At 35.7% G+C, this 17,621-nt stretch overlaps 1 protein-coding gene across 3 annotated transcripts in view; it reads right to left on the bottom strand.

Annotated features, from left to right (window-relative positions):
• Positions 1-2,930: 2,930 nt before the first annotated feature.
• The window catches only part of AGMO (alkylglycerol monooxygenase), a 184,338-nt gene continuing 169,647 nt past the window's right edge, over positions 2,931-17,621 (bottom strand). Inside the window, exon 13 of one of the 3 annotated variants that reach the window (XM_050332749.1) lies at positions 2,931-4,307. In XM_050332749.1, the coding sequence (XP_050188706.1) occupies positions 4,227-4,307 (81 nt within the window). In that variant the 3' untranslated portion in view covers positions 2,931-4,226. The remainder of the gene's footprint in view (positions 4,308-17,621) is intronic. The other 2 variants (XM_050332758.1, XR_007630955.1) reach the window with 2 other exon arrangements.

The raw sequence follows: 17,621 nt of genomic DNA, 5'->3' as shown, positions 1-17,621 counted from the left end.
ATTGGCCCTGATACTAATATGGAAGTGCTTCTCCAGCATGTGAGATACCTTATTTTTACTTTACCTTGTTGTTTGTATCTGAGTTTCAAATGCAGTATTTTAACACTTGTTTCCTCTATAGAAAGAGAAAATCCTGAAGTCCACAGGACATCTCTTGGTTTCTATGCCCAGAACTGCTGGGGGTGGAACAGGACATACTGTGGCTGAGGTCTGCATGTCCTGAGAGTTACTAAGGGTTAGGGGCCCTCAGAGAGCCAGCTTGTGGCCCACTTTGTTTTAATTCCAAACTGAATTGCTGGTCAAATGCCAGCAGGGAACCAGGAAACCCAGCAAAACCGCCTCATGGCCATTGTATATGCCTGTGCTGGAAACAGAGGTTTTATGGAAAAAGGGTAGACCAAGAATAGTTTTTTCCCATTCAGCATTAGCAATCCCAAGAGTTTAAAAACCATGAGTCAAGCCTCCTGTAATCACTAGGGTGTTTTAAAGAGGGAAAATATTTTAAAATATTACCTATTACAATCTTCTTGTTTGCCTTTTAGAGTTTGAATTTTCTATAGCTCTTTTCTTCAGCAAGCAGAAATATTTTTTTCATTCACATGATTCCAGGAGCCAGAGTTTTAAGAGAAATGTCAACTAAGGGCAGCAGAGTTTGCATAATAGGCAGTGCTTTGAGCATTCTCTGGGATTTACAATTCTTCTTGATGAACTCCATTGCTGAGACTTAGCTTGCTCTTTATCACTAGTTAATGAACAAGTAAGAAAAGTCCAAACAACTTACCATTGGTGTCATACAATTTAGTAGTTTTTAATTGCACAACATAAATTCCTGAAAGCTCACAGACATTTGCCTGTAAAAAGGTAGGTTTAAAATATTTGATCAACTACCACCTTTCAGATAGTGGTTTAAGAAACAATATCCCTAATCCCATAGATTTGAGAGAAAGCTGAAGACAGGAAAGACAAGAGGAATGGGTCCTGAGTCTTTTGTATCTGGTATGTATAGATCACAGCTTTACCTGTCAGCATTTATTCAGCAAAGGGCTCTGATTTTATTATAACACAAGGGATACAATGTTAGCTACTTTCAGGAATAAGTAATTATGCAATTCTGTTACTTTTTAATCAATGCACTGCACCGAATCTTGAGTTGCAGTAAATATTGCATCATTCTTGTTTTGATACAGGGAATGCTCTGATCCTGAGGTCAGCAGCAAGTTTTCAATGACTTGAATGGTGTAGGGTCAGATCCCAAGTGACTCAGGATTCAGCTGCTTACTTCTGGGTTTCCAGTAACTTGATATTGCTGTGTACATGGTCCGGGAAAGGCCATGTGCAGAGATGTGACACTACAACAGCTGGTAAGAGCAGGGAAAGTAATTTTTTTCACAATCCTGACAAAAAAAGTTTTGTTTATCTACACTTTTCTCCTAAGGTGTGTCCCTGGGAAGTTGAATGACAAACAAGACCAAAAGGAAGTCTTATGCAATAGTGCAAATTACAAATGCTATTTATGAAGTTTCTCACTTGGACATGCAAGGCTAGACTGTTAGTCTGCAGAATATTTTTCTTTCCAGAGATGTGAAAGAGTGGTTTTCTAAAAGAACGATAGTTACTCGCACAAACTTTATTAGTTCTGCATAAATATTTTGTTCACTAATTTCCTCGCATAATTCACCTGATTTCACTCAATCGCATACAATTGTTCAATCACACAACAATGGAATATTAAAAAAGTGAGAGGAATAAGTGGCTTACCAAAATATCACCCATATGTGCTAGCAATGAAGACTGTTTGCATTAAATTAGTTCAATTAGGGTATGATGTAGACCATTGATTAGATCAATTAGGTACTGTATGATGTATGTTAACTGCACATAATTCAATTCAGTGGCCAATTAGTCTCCAGAGTCTCTTGATTACTTAAACCCAGAGACCTTTCAGAGGATTATTTCCCTCTATGCAGCGGATATAAAGACGGTATGAACTAGATCCAGTAGTGGTGTCAGATGCCTAAAATATGAAATAGTTTATATTTTGAAAAATTGGTGACAAGCAAGTTGACAGGACTGTAGCTACACACCACATAGCTACTGGAAAGAATGATGCAGTCAAGGGTGTTTCTATGAGCTTGTCCTTGAAATTCTCTTCTCCAAGAAGGGCAAATCCTAGCTTCCAGTCTGTATCCAAAAGATTGCTTATACATACCCTGGGTATGTTACTGTAAAGCACATGAATCTCCAACACCCACCAGGAGTCTGTTGAAGCCTTCAGCCAGAGGAGGCATTCTTAGACCCTGTTGGTAAGTATGTAATGAAGAATGTTGCTCCTCTCTTTCAAACAACCTATACACAATGGCAAGTCCTTGGAAATAGGAAATCAGGATTTAAAAACCCTTGGAAAAGTGGAAATTTATTTGGCCTTTGCTTTAATGACTAGGTTGCCTTCATCAGACACATATTTGTCTTTGAAATTACATTCCTTTCATTACTTCATGTAAATACATGACACTCATAAGGATAGCTTTGAAATTAATTTAATTTTACTCAGTTCTTCATTGTTGTCCCTCTAAGACTGCCAATTTTTAAATGCAGAAAATGTTAATTTTTTATTTCTGTTCCTGTCTCTTTGAAGGACTTTTTTTGATAAGGCAACTGACTTCAATATGACTCTTCGTTAGGTTACTTAAGTCATTATATTAAACTGACCTCAAAATATTCCTGTGAGGTTGATGTCACCATTACAAAATTGGAAAATATAGGCATGCTAACTTATGGAATCACAAAAGAAGTTTGTAGACTGTGTTGTACTTCTGGAATCAGGTTCTATTATTTTATTAAATATTCTATTAAATAATCTATCTTTAAGGTCCTTTTCAACCCAAGGATTTTGATGATTCTATGACAAAATTAAGATGATACTAATACCACACATTGTAGCAATTTTATTTATATAACATTATTGTGTTTCTGAAAATTCACTGGAAACATCCAATTATGTAGACAGTGGCATCTGTTACAGCTAGAGACTGAAAATATGGGTTAATTAAAATTAGGCTGTCTGTCTAAATCTGAGATGTCTGTTATGTTGTCATTAACATTTTAAAGGAAAATTAAATGGGGAAAAAAACCCAACACAGACTTAAACTCATTTTGAGTATTATTACTACCACGTATTATTACTACTTTGAAGCATGCAAGACAGCCTCCATTTTTTAGCTACTTGACTTTGAGCACTTCTAAAAGGCTTGGGGCCAAAAAAAAATTTTTGGATGAGTGTGAGGAAAGAAAAACAAACTAGATCCAGTATTTTTGCCAGTCCTGCTGTTTGGAGACTCCCTTTACCATTTGTATTTAATTTTCCTATCTTAGTACAAACCGTCTTTCCAACAGCTCCTGAAAGACAAGACGTGCATCTCCCCGGACATAACCCAGGCAGGAAATTACCAGGAATTAAGAGCCCATCCTTGCAAATATTTTGTCACGTGAGTAACATTAGTCAGTGGGATACCCACGTGTAAATTCTGGCTTGATCAGTATCTAAAGTTGGCAACATAGGTGTACTCCATAAATAATTCACCCTAAACTGCATGTCTGCATTATACAACACATACCTCAGCCAATTTTATTTAAGATGTTTCAACTCATACTAGTTCAAGTTATTTTATCATGCTGTTTTTAATCATTTTCTTGCCTCGACTACTCATCCTCATGTAGTTGTATGTTATGAACACTGAATTGGGCATGACAGGGAGATTCTGGTGTAATTCAATCATTACAGAAAAACCGACACTCACATATGTTTATACTTAGCCTAAATAGGAAGACAGTCAGTCACTTTATACCAGGTTACAACAAATATGATTTTAATAATTCCTCTTGTGAAAAATACTTTTCACATATGATTACGAACAAAATCACTGCAAAGATGAAATTAGTTTTACATGGTTTCTAAGAATTTGCAATCCTACGAATGTAAAAAATCCATGTTGTGAATGAACATTTTATTTAAATTATGGAGAAATTAAACATTTCTTTAAAAAATCAAATAAAAATGAAGAAGTTCCTCTAAAGAAGCTTTCAAACATTCTTACCAAATCACAAACCTCTCCTATCGTAAGTGAACTGATTGCAATTCAGTAAGATTCATGGTTGAACAATTCCAAGGAACTTAGAGCGTTATTCTAAAGTGCTGTTTCCATAATTAAAGAGATAGATCTGCTCTATCAGTGATGTTTATCTTTGAATGAAGTGATCCTCTTCATGATTTGGATTCCCCAGAATGCAGCACAGACGGAAAACAAGACCTACAACACAGAATTTAAAATGAGAAACATTATATAAGTTTTTGTGTTTTGTTTTTCTTTCTTTAATTCTACTTATCTGTAAATATAATGAATGGGTGAAAACAGAGAACTCCTAAGTAGAGAAATTATACAAAAATTCTAGGCATACTAATAAGTGCACTTTAGGAAAGTGAAAAAATTTCACAGAAAAAAAATTCACGGAAAAAAGCTTTCTTTTTTCTCTGACTCCTTCTCGTGTGCATTCCTGTTGAATTTTGACAAATGGTCTGAAGAATGCTGACACTGTAAGTTACATGATAGGGTACAAATAACAAAAGTAACCTTAAACAGAATCTATGGCAAAAGAAATGTTCTAGCTGCGGTACAATAGATCAGTGCTTATTCTCCAGCCTGCTATTTATGATGAGATATAAAGTAGATTGGAAACAACTTAAAGGTGCAATACTTTTTGTCTTGTCCTTGGCTCTGTGCAATTTTATTTTTTCTTAGTCAGTGAACTCAATGAGTGATGTAGGAACTTTTTTTCACTAGTTTATTTGCTGAAAACTGCTTTAGGATGAGTAGGAATAATTCCAGAGTGAAGTCGAAATCAGGTAAAGCTCTGTCCAAAAAACAAGAAGGAGAGCAAGATAAAATGTGTATGCATATGTTGGTATGTGTCATTTTGTATTTAAAATTTTCTGAAAGAACCCTTTGACTTTCACACAGAAAAAATATTCTAAGTCAGAAAATTGCAAAATTAAGGCAATTGTTATTGGTTACTGAAGTAAATGAAATTTTTTACTGTGAGTTCCATTTATACAGAAAGATATTTTGTTTGTGTGATTTTTTTGTTTGTTCGAAGAAAATTTTGAAAAGGAATTGTGAAATCAGGTTATACTAATTCTTTTTTCTGGTTAATCTGCAATCAAAAGGTATTGACTAAGAGAGTTCCAATTTTACAAATAACATCATTTAACATTCAACATTTAACAATGCATGCCCAAAATTCTATTTCTGTTTTCAGAAATCTCCATAGTCACTCACTGAGGTACATGAGATCACAATGTCCAACATTAACAATAAATTACCATAAATACCTAAAAGGTACTAATTTTTCACTCAGTGAAGGCAATGCGATGAGATCAGGTCTGATCCCTCTCACAATCTGGGACAGCTATGAATTCTTAGTAGCACAGGATGAAAACAACACACTGTATCAGTACGTAGAATTCAAATAAAAAAAAAAATAAAAACCAATTCTCATTCACTCAAGACAAATTCCTTTCAGTTACTTTCATTGAAGGCTTTAATTCTACTTGAGTAAGAGTAGGCAGTCTACTGTGTTTAAAAATCTGATGATGCAGTTGGTGCTGTACTTGAGAAGTTATTTGTAAGAGACACATAAAATGCTCACCAGAAGATTTATTTCTAAGAGTTTCAGACCTTAGGTAGGAAAGATTTAACTTTTCTTTTTTTCTTGAATTATCACAAACACCTTGTAAAACTGCACAGCTCTATTTTTACAGTTAGGGAATGGAAACTTTTTTTCTAAACAGTGCTGCAGGCACGCACTATCCGTGTTTTGTGAGATGCTTTATTTTTATACTGAGACACTCTGCAAAAAAAATCTAACTACAAATAACTACCTGTATTTCTGATTTGGCTGTTATGCAGTTGGGATGAGTGTGAATCGTGACATAACAAAATGATGACTTACACATAACATGCTCTTACTGTGGAAAAATTCTTTGTTGTGCTATCTCCAGAAACAGAACTTATCCACTTGTCATAATTAGTACTTCTTTGACACGTTACTAAATTTCTTTCATTCGTCACCTCAGAAAGATCACTCCTATTCCTGGAAGATGCATTAAATATAGAAGTATTTCATTTTCAGAAAAAGCACGTTTAAGCACATTTAATGACTGAGGTGCAGAGCATTTGCAGGGGATTAATGACTGTTGGGAGATGATGATGATCACCTGAAGAAGCAAAGCCATGGGCCATTAAGCCCCAGGAAATGTCCTCAGCTAAAGACAGTTATTGCAATTATAGCCCAAAACTGAAGGAAAGAAAAAATCTTGTGTGAATTTTTCCTTTTTAAATGGAATGATGTAGTTTCTTCTTTCCTAATTAAAGTCCCTATTGTGAACTTCCTAAAGCAGGCAATCGATGCTTGTGGGAGAGTATTTCAAATTGCTGTTATTACATCCAAAATGGAAAACCACATACTGCACATTGCGGATCTGCAGAACCATTTCGGCTTCACGATTCCATAAAAGTATTGATTCACTGCCTATCAATGTCAGGACTGCCAGTACTCGTGGAAGCAATGTATTCAGGAAACAATAATGCTGCAAGGTTGTGGGGGATGGGGGTTTAAGAAAAACCCAAACATCGGGATAAAAAATTAAGGGGCCACATCTTCCCTTGCATGACAGCAATGCTGGCTGGCTGTACCGCTGTAACACCGGCCTACCCTGAACACAGCCAGCTGTACGGGGCTACCAAGCAGAAACTTGCTGTGTAGGTTGGAGTTCAGTTTCTTTTGATTGCTGCTACATATTTTGGAGTTACTAAGATTAACCCACGTGAATGAATAGTGCGACCAGGTGATGTCAGCAATGGAAAGCTGAGATGATATGTGCCAGAAGTCTGAGCAGACAATAGTGTGGGCAGCAGGAAACAGCAAAGAGCATTCCACCAGACAAGCTGAACTATAGTTGACCAGTATTTTTCTAATGCCCTCAGGAAAACATATTTCCTGAATCGTATGTGCAGGTATTTTGTATTTTCTGTCCAACACTCTCACACTCTAACAGTTGGTTTTTTACTTGGTTGTTTGGTTTTGTGTTCTTTTTTTTTTTTTCACTTTCTAAATTATTGTCACAGAAATTCTCATTCCTTATTGTGTTCTCCAAACCCATTAACATTTGTCCCTTGATAAAAATATTCACATATCAGCTTCCTAATTCAGCCAGTGTTGAAATAAAAAGAGAGAATTAAAATAGTATACCTTTCTCTTTTTCATACTGAGAAAAGTTCTCCCTCAAACAATATTACATAAGAACAATAGTTTCCCTTCTGTCTTCAAATTAAAAATTACTGTGGACAACAGCTATATATGGAACAGGCCTAAAAGCAGAATTTCTTGCAGCCATATATTCAGCCAAGATAAATGCAAACTTTTTGTCTCTTAATATAAACATTTGTTACATTTACCTGTTAAAGTAACTACAGATAACTTATAGAATGTCCTTTAGACTTCTGGAAGAGTTCCATCCTCTTACAAATATTTACATTTCTTCCTTTCATACAGTCTATTTCCATACCAGCCCATGTTCTCTCTCTGAATAAGCCTACAGAAATGCAAATAATATTATTCACAAGATCAAAGATAGCTTAACTAATGGATTGACTGCAGGACTGAGTCTGCTCTTCAAAGGAAATTCCCACTGGAGCAATCGAAGTTTATTAGGCTGTAAAGTAGTTTAAAATCATTAGCTAAATTCAGGCACCCACTTCTGCATGATTAGCTTTGTTGCTGAACACTAATGTTGTTCTCTGCCATTTTCTCTTTTACAACATCTTTGTATATCTGAGATGCTTAGACATAGTGTCTTTCTTCTTGCAGATTTCATCTTGATAGAATTAGAAGGTTTTAGACGCTGGTCTAAAAATGTAGTCAAATGTCCAAAGATATTCCTGCTTTAAGGAGGGGGAAGAGATTTGAACCACAACACTTCAGATACTTTCCTAAATCATTCAAAGATTTTCTGACCTTTGTCAGATTCTGCCCAGGCATGTTCACTTCAAATTTTACTGCAGAGACAGCCTGCAACTGTTCAACAAATTTGCTCTTTCTGGGGTACACCACCACGTGATTGGGCATGTTCATGACACTGAATTCTCTGAACATCTGAGTGCTGGGGAATGCATTCCTGGCTCTGGAGAGAGCTCAGGAAGATCAGCACATTCACGTACTTCATTAGGTTGGCTGTTCACATCATAAAGTAGACCTGGTACTGGCAAATATGATAAATGATTAGTCCTCACAATGTGATGCTGAGAATTGTCAATGTGATATGAGAAATGTTTAACTGATGCTTCAAATCAAACACCATTAAGGCTCTTTTTAAATTCTTTATATAACAATCTGTACATGGCTTCTTCAAAGGCACCAGACATCTTTTCATACTATCAATAGTAATGATAGAGTAATTTTTAGACTTTGTCTGAGAAGGCTGTGTCTGGATAATGTCACTGTCCTTTCCTGGTAAAGCTGGATATCATTAACTGATACAACAGTTTAAAAAAATACTAATATTGATAACAAAATGGTTGAAAAAAACTATTTCAGATTTCTCAAGTACCCAAAGGATGCATTTTTCACTAATACTATTGTTTACCCATTTCTCTACAGAGGACTGTTACAGGTGCTAAAATACACAGAGGAGATAGAAAATGTATTTCACAGAAGTAGGGAAAGAGGTTGACTATTTCTGAAAGTCAGGATTTGGGTAACAAATGTATGGATCTTCATCCTCAGTGCAATGTTTCAAGATGAACAGTCTTGTAGAGAAATGTCATGACATTAACAGCAGATGCAAAAATCACTAATCTTGTACAGTGCACAGATCAACAAGATTGCATTAGCAAAAAAGTTGCAATAATAATAATAATAATAATAATAATCATCCCTGGAAATGGAAACCGAGAAACAGTACAGTTCCTTCTCTGTGTGATGACTCCCATATACTTGGAAATATATGTCGAAGAAAGTAGGAGGACAATTTTTCTCTTTTTTTTGGTGAAGAAACTGTGGATACATGAGAACAGGGACAACTATGACAAAAGTGGCTTCACAGCTTTCGTCCAAGATTTCTGTAGAAGTAGCAGGATGTCTGGAAAATCTCCATAAGGATTCATGACATGCATTCAGATTATCAGTGCAGCATGTCTCACAGATTCAGCATTCTCCTGACCCAGAACAAGGCGTGTATTTGATGTTCCTGCTCATTTCAGGGAGGATGGAACCAGATGATCTCCAGTGGTCCCTTCCAACCCTAACTATTCTATGATTCTGTGATTAAGAACTTGTTGGCCCATACAGGATTAAGCCAAGTATCTTCTACACCCACAAAACATATTATTAGTTCACTCACAGAATGGTTTCTTGTTTCTATGATATACTTCCCTAGTTATACTTAATTACAAACAAAAACTAAGAAAATATTAAGAAACAGATATATACCTCTCCCTTTTATTCTGTTAAATGTTTTAAACATTCCTCCTTTTATTAAAATATGGTCTGAGACTCTAAAGCTAGATAACACATGAAAACATAGGCTGCAAAAGCTCCCATACCTTAAAAGGCTTATATTACCTATGCAGGAAAGAGAAAGAAAGATCTTGAGGAAGGATATCTATTTCTCAGTTGCTTTCACAGCTGGACACATCCCCACTATGAAATCAAGTGCACTGCAGAGATGCCTGAGCTAGCAAGCACATAAGCTGCTAAATCTCAGCACAGCACTAGGTTGACTCTGTCTTTCCTGGCATTGCACACAAGCTAGTAAGTCACATTCCTCAGTTAAATACGTGGGGATTTTTACACAGGCAGTGATACTGCAGTTATATTTAGACCTAAAATGGCTTATGTGCATTCACCATGTTATCTGGCATCATGTCCTTCACTCAGGAGAAGCCAGCCTCTCAAATCACTTGTGGAGATAAATGTATCCTACTGAACTGTTACCTATGAAATACCTTTTCTCTCGAGTCACAGAATAATCCACAACCTAAGCACTAGGATTAGGAAGGTTTTACCTCATTCCCCAAAAGACAAAAAAAACCACTAAAGTGGGAAGCTTTGCTGTCAGTCATGTGAATTGGAACTCCAAAACATGTTAATTCACCTCATGATGAGCTAATGCAAGCTGGAGATGGTATCAACATCGTACTCATTAACATATATATAAACTCTCTGCATCTCTTTAAGACAAAATCTGTCTTAAAATATTTCATTGAAACATCTGATAATACTTTCCACAGTGTTATCTAATTCCATCTATAAATTTCTAACTCATTCTAAAATGTTTATCTATTTCAAGTTGTCCTCAAAGTAAAAACATGTTAAACAGAAAAATTCTTCTTATGTGTTCAATGCACACTTAAAAATAACTTCTGAACTAAGTCTGTTTCATTCTTTTGCAAATAATTTCTAAAAAATAGTGGTTATAAATTATTATTATCACTAAAAATGTCATAAAACCTGCAAACAAAGCTTACACTTTGTTACACATTCTAGAGCACAACAGTATTTTAAAGTTTCTTTCATATTGCTTTAGTTTCATTTCTGACACCATAGTTCTGAAAAACAAGTTCAAAGACCAACAGTTTTGAAGAACTTAATTTTGAATGTTACCTTTTTATTTCAAATGTTATGTAATTTTTCAGCCTCCATTTCCCCCCAAATTCGAGAAACAACAGCCATGGGAATTTTCTCAATTATTATATTATCAATCAACAGTTAAAAATAAAGCTATCAGAAAAGCTAACAAAACTGATGACAAAACAAGATGACAAAATTTACTCAATCTGTAAACATACCAGTTTAATCTTTTGCAGGCTTAGGCCAAATGAGATTGAAAGAGTTATTAATAGATGTTCATTGCAAAAATGAAATATTTGAGATAGCCCTGTCTCAGTTTGGCTAAAGCTGTTGAGTTTATTTTCTTAAACATTTAAACAGGAAATGTACCCACTGAGATGAAACATCTCATTTACTTTATGCCTGTCAGCAGCTGTAGCATAGTTGCATACACCCCACTGCATCACTTCTAGCTCAAACACAAGTTGGAGGGTAAGCCAGTCATCTGCAAGGAAGTATTTCACTTTACCAGATACTATTTAACTTATATGTAAATAGCAGTTAAATCTCCCTCATTCAAAAAAAAAAAAAAGCAGCAGCTCATGTCACTTGAACTGATAGTTCACTGCACAGATCTTAAGATTTTATCAAATTTATATTGTTCTCCTAGGCTTAAAGAATCGAATGCTTTTAAATCCAATATTCTAGGTGAGAAAGTCTGGGCATATATATAAGAGTAAGGGTATGCTTTTTATATGGTCGTGGTTTTAAGAAAAGTTTGGGTACCAGACTGCTTATCCTGTGAGGGCAAATTCATTTAAAGGATGCATGCAGGAGGGAGCTCTCCTTTATGCCTTCATCCTTGCTTGAAAATACAGAAAAATTAAAACTACAGGAAAAAAAATTGTAGTTTGAACACAGAGGAAAAATTGCTAAACATAATATTTCAGAATTTGGACTGGATAGTACCTGGCTGTGTAACATTCCCCAGATAATCTTCTACAGAGATAATTCAATCTCTTCAATCCTTTCATTTTTTATGTCACTTTAATACAATCATATACTGAAATTGCAGGAGAAATTTTAGGTAAGTCAGTGTCCAATCTCTCCATCATTAGCAGACATAAAATAATCTTTGTTTCTACATGGATACCTTCATTTCAGAGTGTGGCTATAGTGCATAAGCAGGCAGGTGATGAACAGAACCAAGACTGGTCTGTCAGCCTGGAGAGCTCTGGCAAAGATGGCTGCAAAGTGATCTCCACTCACTGGTATATTAAATATCCTCTTGAGAGAAAGTTGACTAGCTTGGAGCTCCAAAGGGGAAAATTTTCCATTGTGTGTGGGGAAAAAATATTAAAAAAGTAATCCCAGCCTTTAATTATAACCCACAGACATTAGATCACTGACGGGAAAAACTTTGCTGCAGATGTTGAAGAGAAGTGATGGGGAAAAGCTGGCTACTGTGACTAACAGCAAATGTGAAAGAAAGGATTAAGATCGTGCAGAGAGGGATAGAACAATTGAGTGACAAGTAGACAGGATTTCTAGTAGAGTGAACAAACACCAGAACAGCATTCAAGACAGACAGGGGAAGATCAAGTCATCCAGGATGAAGACTGCTATTACACCTAACATGTTAGAAGGAGAAATGAATCCTTTAATTAAAAATGGAGAATATGGAAAGCTGTTCTCAGCATTAAAAAAAAATCAAACCAAACCAACCAACAAAAAAACCCACCCTACTCTGAATGAAGGAAACAGGTTAATATTCATTTATAACATAAAGGAAAAATCTTGCCATAGAAGACACATGTCCAAGTCAAAGATAGACAGAACACACCCATCCTGTTGACCAACCCTCTTTTGAGGCCAAAGGCAGCAAACTGTGACTGTTTTTAAGTTCACGGAGAAGAAAAATGTGCTGAGTTCAATCAAGCCCTCTGCCCATCCCTTTACATGGAAAAGTAGATCTCCTGGCTGTTAGTGTCTCTCTTCCCTGCTCTCAAGACACTCTTCCTATGTGCTTGTTGTTTCTATTCTTGTCTGAGGAAACTCCCATTTGTTCCCAAAACTCATCATCTTTCAATTATATGAAAGAAGTTGTTATTGACATTAACCACAGATGGGCTAAATCACTCATATTCCAACTCATTATGTCAAGCCAATGTAATTGTATAATTTAATTAGGTTAGAGAAAAAAAAATAATGCAAGTGATCTACGTGACTTTTTAGTAGAAAAACTAGGGGACTATGGTCTAAATTAAACTTTTTTATGGAGAGTACAGAACTAAGTGGAAGAAGAGACATCCATGAAAGAAGAATCAATGATTATATCACAAAATGAGAGATAATAATAATTTAGATAAAAAATCAGGCATGGATATCATAACATTTCTAAAATACAAAAAAAAAAAAAATCTCTCTTTTCCTGAAAAATGGGAGTTTTTACACTAGATTTTTAAAAATCTGGAAATGCTGAAGAAAATGTGTGATTTAATAGAAATGGAAGATACTAGACTTAAGAGAAACCAAATATGCCATGAGGAAAAATCATTAAGGAAGAGTACATAAAAAAAAAATTGGAGAGTTAGAGGAGTTTGTAAACAAAACATGCCTCAACCAAACAGTGCTGATACAAAAAGATCTCAGTATCAATGTGGAAGACATTAACAGAAGCATTTCATGTAGCTCACAGGTGTAGATCCAGCCTACTGAAAGTTGGTGAAGTCTTTAAGGAAAACATAGATAAGCTGGATAGAGTAATGAAGTAGACTACAAGAATTATAAAAAGTTTAGAAAAGCTGGCCTGTAGGAAAGCTTGAAGCAATTCTGCTGTGCATTCTTGAGAAAACTAACAAACAAAAAACAAAAAAGCACTCAGAAGGGGAAGAAGATGAATATTCTGCCACGTAAAAGACTAATATAAAAAGAAAAGATGATAAGCTAGTGCTCAGGGTAATGGAAACATTTTCCAACTAAAACTTTCATTATATAATGGATGGCTATAGGGATGATATAGCACTGGAATCAGTTATGTAAGGAAGTTGCTGTGTAAATGGTTAGACAGGCATGTGTTTCTGGTGTAGCTGTACTTGATCTTTCTTCAGTGCAGGCTCTCCACTATCTGGGTATTTTTGTTTATTCACAACGAATGCAAAAGCACTCTTCACCTCTAACTAACTTTCGCTAAGGCCTAATTCCCCAACAGTGGTTAATAAAGATGTGACTGCTTAGCACATGAAGCAACCATAACTCAGCAATTATCTTTTTGCAATCACCAACCTTGCATAACACTTTTCTGATTCAGTATCAGATGTGGTTTTTACCTTAGTAGAAGTACGAAAAGCAGAATATGATGTTTCTTTATTTTTAATTCAGTTTCTGGCAGTGGACAGGGTTGAACCTGCTTCCCATCAGAGTAGTCATAGGACTATTACATTTTAGATCAGCTTGCATTGGTTCTTCAGAGAATAGCTGTAAAGGCTGGTGGCAGAAGCATGAGCTAGTTCACTCCCATTTTACACTCAGCATACTCTACACTAAAGCTATGGGACTGTACAGTCAAAATCATTTGCCTTTAAGACTGAAAGAGTAATTGAGTAGTTATGGTAAAAGCCTGGGATGCTGGGCTATTCAATCTTCATTCTTTGTCCCAGATTAGGTAGCACAGAGCAAGACATTTAGTCTACAACTTCTTAGCTGCAAAACAAGTAATTATGCTGTTTCCCCAAAGAAGAGTTACTTTCCAATTCCTGTTTTACTAAAATCCAAGACAGTTTATTCACTACAGTAATGTTGAGAAGAAAAAGACCTTTCAAAAAGACTTAGATTTAGCCTTCTGTGTTTTTTCTCTGACAAGCCTCATATCCATAATTCTGAATCCATACTTTTTTTTTTTTTTTTTTTAATATCTCAACATTTATGTACTTGGATAAACACAACAGACATCCTTAAAAATCACATCATTGCATGCATTTTTTATTTCACTCCAGCTATTGAGCAATCTTAGCTCCATAACTCATGGAACTGACCACATGGAGAACTAAAAATGGTGTGAGAATTATTTTCCATCTTATGATTAGATTGGTTTTAAAAAACCCTCACAAATCACTATATTTTTAAAAATGGCAGAATGCTGGAAAAAATACCAATTTAGGTTTCAGTATCAGCAATATATCCTTTTCTTATTCTAAGTTTTTAGGTTGGGTTTTTTTGGTTTTTTCTTTTTTTCCCCTATGTTGAACCCTGGATTAAAAAGCATGTTGTGCCCTAAATATGCTTCTCTTGGAAAGGCTACTTCGTATTGTTGTATTTGTATGTCAAAGGGAGGACTGAAGTCTCAACAATTGTTAACCTCTCCCATGGTGTGCTAATAAAAGGTCAGAGACCCATATGTGGCTTGCAGCCTGGGGAATTTCTCTCAATGTTCTGCCAGGGATGGGATTGCCTGAACGATTTCTCTCGTAAGTTTTAAGCCATAAACTGCATCCTACTTGGCTTGCTGTGCCAGAACCAGACCCAAGGGTATCGAGAGTCTTGGCTGATGGGAAAAAATGAGTGCTTCCTATGGAAGCCACAGATGTTTTCCTGAGAGAGAGAGAGCACAGATGCTCAAATATTTCTCTACTTTCCGTTTCTGACTACCTGTTCTGGCAGCAGTTACAAGAAAGGGGGAGGACAGAGGCAGGCATCCAGCTGCTTTCAATAAGCCTTGGCAGTACAGGTAGTGATTGCCTAAAAACTAAAAATGTTCAAAAAGGAATTTTTTCTCTGGATTTCAAACTATAAAAAAGGTGAAAGCATGCACTAATGCTCCCCATCTTCCCATCTTGAGGAGAAATTTACTGATCAGTACAAATACCTTAATTATGAAAGTAGAGAGTATTTTACTATTGAAAGATACCACTCATAGAAGTGTGCGTTTGTATGTATATAAATATAAGTACAAAGAAATTAAAGCAGATATAAAAAGTATGTACATCCTATGCATTTTCTAGAAAGATTTGTTTCTTCCATCAGACAGTAGGCTGATCGTTATAATATGGATTTGATTTTGAATTGCAGAGCCATAGTCATTCCCAGTGCAACTCTCTGAAGTTAAAGAGAACACATATGTAAAGTTACATTATACATTGATATAGGCCAGAATTGTATTTAATATCAGCTGCCTCTTAAATACCACTGAAATCACATTACATTAGCATGTGGCTTATGATACTGTTTAGTAACTAATTAGTAATTATTCATATCTGCCATTTTTTGCCTATACATATTGATGATCTTTTCATAGATTTACTTGGTCAAAAGTCTATGTTTCTGTTCTGGACAGGTTGCACAGCTGGTTTGAAGCCCTTATATTGACATTGTTCAACAATTTTCTCCAGTTCTACCTTTTAAAGTTATGAAAATATTTCTTAAATGGACTTCACTGGTCAAATTACAACACAGTGAAATTAATGTAAGCAAAAATTGAATAGCAGATAGTTACAGCTGATAAGTAAACAGCAGAACAGCATATACGTAAGACTGTAAGCCCCTTGGATTTAATGGCCATTAATTGCTCAATTAATTAGCATAATCACCCTCAGTTAAGCTTACAGTTCACTAGTTTATTTGCTTAAGGACTGCTCTGTCAGTCTCACTCATGGCTGCACCTATTTGTTACCTGCAGTGCTCAGTCAGTGCCTGTCCCTTTTGTTACAGCCTCTTTTCCTATGAAATGAAGGAAATATCTGTCTATCAAGAAGGGAAGCAGATGAGCACTGATGTCTGCAAAAACCTTTGGGAAAGAGCAGCTCTATAAAACTGGTAATGCTTCCTAATAGACAATCAAAAAGGAATTCTCCCCACAAGACATCTGAATGATGCTCCCTTCTAGACCTCCATCAGGCTGCTTAAACAGCCACTGACCAATTTTCCTCTCCAACCAATTGTTCATCAAGACCTTTCATTTACATTCAATCCCCCAAATTTTTTGTTGTTTATGTTTTGATTGCTGCCTACACATTAGACACCTTTTTCTACTTCAACTCAGTGATCAAGCTACATTACCAATGCTCTTGCACTAAAAGCCAAGCTGCATTCCTAGCCAGTACATTCCCCAGACAGAGCAATAGCTTTGGCTTGACAGTTTCCACAAAGGTACTGTGTTATTGAGTGTCTGAGCCCTTCCTCAAACCAGAACTGATGAAATCAAGTCAAGTCCACCATGGAAGACACAATATTTCTAATGCATAAGGATAAGATCAGCTCTAGGGATCAGCTCTAAGTGGTGATCTCATAGCTCAGCCATGCAGGCTTCTGTTCTCCTCTTCGAGATCGAAACCATCAGCAAGACAGTGAAGGACTCCTATGAATCCTTCTAGGAAAGGAACAAGAGGAAGAAAGGGCTTTTGCTTGACCAAACCATGAGAAATCAGCAAGTCTGGACCTGTAAAAAAGTAAAAAGTTCAGAAAAAGCACTACTGTATTTAAGCCACTCATTTATTGCACTTCCAAAAGGACCAGTGTTAGACCTTTCTGCTTTCTTGTTCTAATATTTGTAACATAGAATCTGATACTCTAGCAACTAAAAAGTGAGCAATCCTCCCTTTTTTCTTCAAACTAATTGACAGGTGTTTAAAAATATCAGGTGGCTGCTCAAGATAAAGTGTCCCTTTCCGACAATTAGAATCAATCTCTCACTACCTGTTTAAATAAGAATGTAACCATTTTCAATTGTTCATTAAAGATCAATGAGGTTTTTCTGATGACTAATTAACTTAGAATTAATCTAGGTAATAGTATATTTATCTCTAGTTTTAGTTTAATTATTTGAAATATTTTGTGCTAGGTCTTTCAATTATTTTTCTAATCTTAAACTAACTCATAAAGAATTTTTCCATTTTCTGTTGAAATTATCTCCTGTTTTTTACATCCTTCAAGCATTCTCAGAATAGAAGCTTTTTGCAGTTATG

The sequence above is a fragment of the Myiozetetes cayanensis genome, unplaced genomic scaffold (assembly GCF_022539395.1).
Source record: "Myiozetetes cayanensis isolate MyiCay16 unplaced genomic scaffold, myiCay2020 scf1, whole genome shotgun sequence".
Taxonomy (NCBI): Eukaryota; Metazoa; Chordata; class Aves; order Passeriformes; family Tyrannidae; genus Myiozetetes; species Myiozetetes cayanensis.
The sequence above is the reverse complement of the archived record's forward strand: the minus strand, read 5'-3'. Positions and strand labels throughout refer to the sequence as shown.